At 31.2% G+C, this 5,342-nt stretch overlaps 1 protein-coding gene across 1 annotated transcript in view; it reads left to right on the top strand.

Moving 5' to 3' along the window:
- Positions 1-2,525: 2,525 nt before the first annotated feature.
- LOC107449606 (exocyst complex component 7) overlaps positions 2,526-5,342 on the top strand; it is a gene marked incomplete in the record, with an annotated part of 30,589 nt that continues 27,772 nt past the window's right edge. Inside the window, 2 exon segments of the mRNA XM_043051570.2 lie at positions 2,526-2,843; positions 3,316-3,481. Coding sequence (XP_042907504.2) covers positions 2,799-2,843; positions 3,316-3,481 — 211 coding nt within the window.

Below are 5,342 nucleotides of genomic sequence, written 5' to 3'. Positions count from 1 at the left end.
GACATTAGTGACACATTTACTTTTTTATTTTGAACGCATATTTTTTAAATCCGCAGTTGAAAAATTCCTGCAACCGAAAATTTCCTCATCTTTCCTAGTCCCTTACATTAAAACTCGCTTCCTCTCATAACAATCGAAGAAAGTTTTTAAAAAAATAATAATAAATACATAAATAGATTTCTACACGTTAAGAGTTTCGACTAAGGAAGAAACTGGACCGCAACATATCATCTTAAAATAGAGTTGTAGTAGTAGTAGTTCATTTACGTCGCACTAGAGCTGCACAATGGACTATTGGCGACTGTCTGGGAAACATCCCTGAGGATGATCCGAAGACATGCCATCACAATTTTGAGCCTCTGCAGAAGGGATGGCACCCCCGCTTCGGTAGCCCGATGACCTGCACGCGAAGTCGAGCACTTTACGGTTGAACAGTTTAACGAGGACCAATATAGTACACCCTCGGTCTCTACGTCGACTGATCCAAGTGGTCACATACCCGCACACTAACCGCGGCCAGTTATGCTTCACTTCGGTGATCTGCTGGGAACCGTGTCTTAATAATCAGTCCACTGCGGGACCTTAAAATAGAGACTCATTAAGTGAAGCGCCTTTAAACGGAGACTTAACTTAAATAGGTACCTAGTCTCCATACTGCATTTCCCAACCATTTAATTGAGTTATGAACTTAGTTTCTCAACAGAGCATAAAAGCTTGACCATACCATTAACACTGGTTGGCAATAAAAATAATGAGGCAATAATAATAATCAAAGTTGTGAATCAGAAAGAGAAGAGAAGAGGAAAGTAAAATCCTTGCTTCTCTCTTCTTGGAAAGATGGAAATTATGGAGAAAGTGCTAACTGAAAAGCTTGAGTGAATTTGCCGGAAAGTTGGCAAACTTTTCTGATGATCGCCATTCTTCGGTAAATGTATGCGACAGTTTCGAATAGAACCCCCCAAAAAATTTTACAAAATAAATAATTTTATCTTTTCCCCAGCTATTTAAGTAGCAGGTCGCATTGACATATGAAAAATAAAGGAGTATCAGCATTTATTCATTCTTGCTATTCACTTGCTAACTTTATTTATAAACACTAAAAACATTAATTTGTAACATTTTTCAACGTTAATGGTTAGTTACACTCTTTTTTAATCTAATTTGATAGATCAAGTTGTTTCTTGGGATACTTGCTTCTTGGGAAGAGTAATGGATTGAAGTCTATTCTTCAAATGCATGAAATGAAGTAAGGATAAGGAAGGGAATTGAAGCTTATTCAGTTATTGTTACACGTAAAAAATGCAAACTATTGAAAATAGACTTATTAAGAGAACGAGTAAACATTATGCTATTCATGATCGCAACGCTCGAATGCGCCATCAAAACCGGTTCCATGGCTTGACTCGTCCCCTTTTACCTCTCTTCTTCTTCTCAATTGTATTTACGATATTTTCCCCATTCTTAATTTTTTTCATATTTAATTGTCACAAATAATTTGTAAAATTTCCACTACGCTTGCTTCTAGAACTATGTTCAATGTAGTTTTTAGTTCCATATAGTTTCCTAACTTAAAATTTTTTAATCTATTTGAAAATCAAGACAGAAACGAACGTGCTTCCTTCTTCTATGACTCTCCACACGCTACTGGTAAAAGCATGCGAAGTGTTGCGTTGGTAAAGAGCTGTGCTTCACCCTTGTAGCCCAGTTAAATTATGTCAATCAAAAATATATTTTTCGGTATTATTGCTGTTGTTTGTTGTAGTTATTTTACGTCGCACTAGAGCTGCACAATGGGCTATTTTCGGTATTAATAAATGAAAACATAACAAAAACCAGAACTTTAAGCAAGCAGTGACTTGACTCCTTTCATAGATCGCAAGCTTCAATTCCAAATTTATAGAAACAAAATTGCCCATCCCATAATAAAGGATTACTGAAAAAAAAGGTGAATTTTAACAAAAATAATATTTTTTTATTTAAACTTTATATTTACTTACTTATAATCACAGAAGTCAAGCATCACTGCTGTGGTCAGCGTGCAGGTGGGTGACCACTTAGATTAATCTGCGTAGGGATCGAGGGTGTGCGGTATATGTCCTCGTTAAACTGTTCTACCTTAAAGTGCTCGACTTCGCGTGCAGGTCGTCGAGCTACCGAAGCGGGGGTGCCATCCCCTCTGCAGAGGATCAAAATTGTGATGGCATGTCCTCGGATCATCCTCAGGAAGTTTCCCAGACCGTCGCCAATAGCCCATTGTGCAGCTCTAGTGAGACGTAAATGAGCTACAACACCAGCACTTACTTATGATAAGGCTACGGAATTCTCTAAGAAGTGGTTGATACTACTGAGCTGTCTTTTTGTGGCAGTTTTTCCAACTGTAAAATCTCGCAAAACCATTTTTCGACAAAACCAACCATTTCCAACCTGTTGGTACAGTTTTAAGCACATGCATAGGGCTAAAATAGAACAGAAATGGGCAATTTTTGTCTTATTTACATTTTTTTTTTGACATTAAATGTTTACGGAATAGTTCAGTTTCAAAAGTTTACTCAGTTTTTAGTTTTGATATACTCTTTGAGCTCTGCGCGTTTTGATTTTCTTCAACGGGTTCAACTGATACAGCTCCAATATCAACGGATTCAACTAGATAACTACAACAGAAGCTGTTCCATTTTTTTATGGGTTGATCATATTCGTATTCAATCGTAAATATTTAAATTGTTTTTCATACATTCAGAACCTTTTTTTTAATCTTATTTCAAATATGACAGTATTAATAAACTTTTAATATCAATTAAATGGCACCAAACAATAATGAAGATCCCGGTGTTAAGCTGGAAAAAGTATGTATTACTTTACATTTTGCAAATTTAAAATGGAATTTTAATGCATTATTTTTTTACTTTTTTTTATTTCACGTAATTAACCATAACTTGAAATAGTTTTTTTTCTATTAACCATTCTTTTTTTTTTTTTATAAATCGGACATTCTTTTCTTTTATATGTTAAACATTACTTTATTTAAAATTCATTTGACTATTATTGTACTATTCATTTGACTATTACAGATCTCGATACGGAAATATTCGTTTTGTTCATTTAAATATGTATATTTTTAAGCTATTTATTTCATTAGTATCTAAATATACGAGTAAATATATTAAGGGGAAATTCTTTCAACATTTCAATTGAATTATTATTTTTTGTCCTACTGTTTTGTAATGTAAATTTCATCAACCTTTTCTAATGATGTTACATAAGGTCATTATTTTCATCTGAAACTTACTAAATTGTTTGAAATTAATTTCAAATTAGGAATCAAATAGTCTTAAATTGTTGCAAGAAAAAATTGAAAAATGCCAAACTCTGAGCAAAAGTATGTGTGGAATTCTAACATCCTTTGATGAGCATTTGATGAAACTGGAAGAGACCATATTACCAGTGTACTTAGAAACTGGGAATCTTCAACGCCGCCAAGAAAGTATCCTTATAACAAAATTATATATTTGTTATTTTATAAGATTCATGTCTATTTGTAATATTAATGTTAAAAAATTAGTTGTATGTATGTAATCATTAATCAGTGATTTTAAACTTTTCTTTCATTGTATTTCTACTAAAATTGAAATATTTCTTCAATATTTGTTAATCTGCAATTTCACATTAAGCATTATATGTATATTTTCAGTTTAATCCAAAAACTTATTTTTCTTTTATTATTTGTTATATTTCTCCAGAATACAATCTTTTTATGAGAGGGAAGGGAAAAATTCTTTTAAAAATATCTTTTTCTTTTCTTTTTTTAGTTACAGTAGTTTTTGCAAAATATTTTTAAAAAGTAAAATTTGTATATTTTTTAAAAATTTTGATAAATTTTTTTAAGAAAATAAATTTGTTTGAATGTATTACAATTTTTAAACAAATTAAGTTATTGTTATATTTCATGTAATAGAAAATATGCTTTTTCTCTTTAGACAATATATTAATATGGCATAAAAAAATTAGAAAAATATTTTAAAATAAACTTAAAAATTCCACATTCCACAGTAAAATGTTAGTTGATAGAGGTTGGTAATGCTTAGAGGTTACTTCCATTGACTTTAAAATTGTTATTGAAAGTACATGATTTTTCGCAAACGATTTTCGTTTTAGTTGGTATAATTTTCTTAGTGCAAAAATACAACTTTCAATGGCATCATGAAAAGACATATCGATGAATAAAACTTAGCGTCTATAAAAATTATCCCAACTAATAAAATGATGTGTAAAAACAAATTTACCAATTATGAATGATAAACAGGGATGAGATTTTTCCGCTTTTTAGCGGATTTCCGTTTTTTTAACTTTAGTGTCTTGAATTTTAGCCTTTTTATCAAAAACTCCAATTCTCTAAAAATTTCACTTTTTTTAATAAATATTCCGAAAATTCAAACTACATAGCTACCATTCCTTCTGCATTTTTACAGATTTTAGCTATTTTCTCCGCTTTTATACGTAGAAGATAAGATTTTCCACATTTTAATTCACCCTCCAGATAGCTCGTATTTTCGTAATTCAAATGACGTTGCTTTAAACAAGTCTTTTAGAAGTCCCATGCCTGGAATCTGCTAATATCTCTATTCTTATTCACATTTACATGATTTAAAAGTTGCGTGTTGAAATTCTTATTCACCCATTTTTAAATATCGTACATTGCAATTCTTATTTACGAGATTTAAAAATCCGATATTGCGATTTGTATTTACACCTTTTTAAAAACCTATGTAGCCATTCATATTCATGCGAGTTTAAAATCCAATGTCATGATTTGCTCATGCGGTTATTATATCAAGCATCGATTTTCGTACTTATACGTGATTTAAAAGTAAGTCATTGTAATTCTTATTTATGCTATCTAAAAATTACGCATCATGATTCGTATTTACGTGATCTAAGAATTATGAATCGTGATTTGTATTTACTCAATTTGAAAATTCTATAGCACAGTTTGTATTTTCTCATTTTCAAAATCGGTTATCTAGTTTCATATGCACGTGATTTCAAAATCTGTAATCGTGATTCATATTCATGCGATTTTAAAATCCTGGATCGCAATTTTAAGATCAACTATCATGATTCTTGTAAGAAGTAAGCTTTTTTTTTTTCTTGAATTAGTTACTATAAAGGGGACTGTTTTTCTATCGACGATTATTAGTATATGTAGGTGTTACAACATCAACAAAACTGGAAGAGAATATATTCAAAACTTACATTCTGTGCTTTCCAAGGAAGAAAAAATAGGATTTGTCACAAGATGTTTGAAGATAGATTAACGACTAAATATAGCAAACATAAAAGATATA

The sequence above is a fragment of the Parasteatoda tepidariorum genome, chromosome 5 (assembly GCF_043381705.1).
Source record: "Parasteatoda tepidariorum isolate YZ-2023 chromosome 5, CAS_Ptep_4.0, whole genome shotgun sequence".
Classification (NCBI taxonomy): domain Eukaryota; kingdom Metazoa; phylum Arthropoda; class Arachnida; order Araneae; family Theridiidae; genus Parasteatoda; species Parasteatoda tepidariorum.
This window is presented reverse-complemented; position numbering and strand designations above follow the sequence as displayed.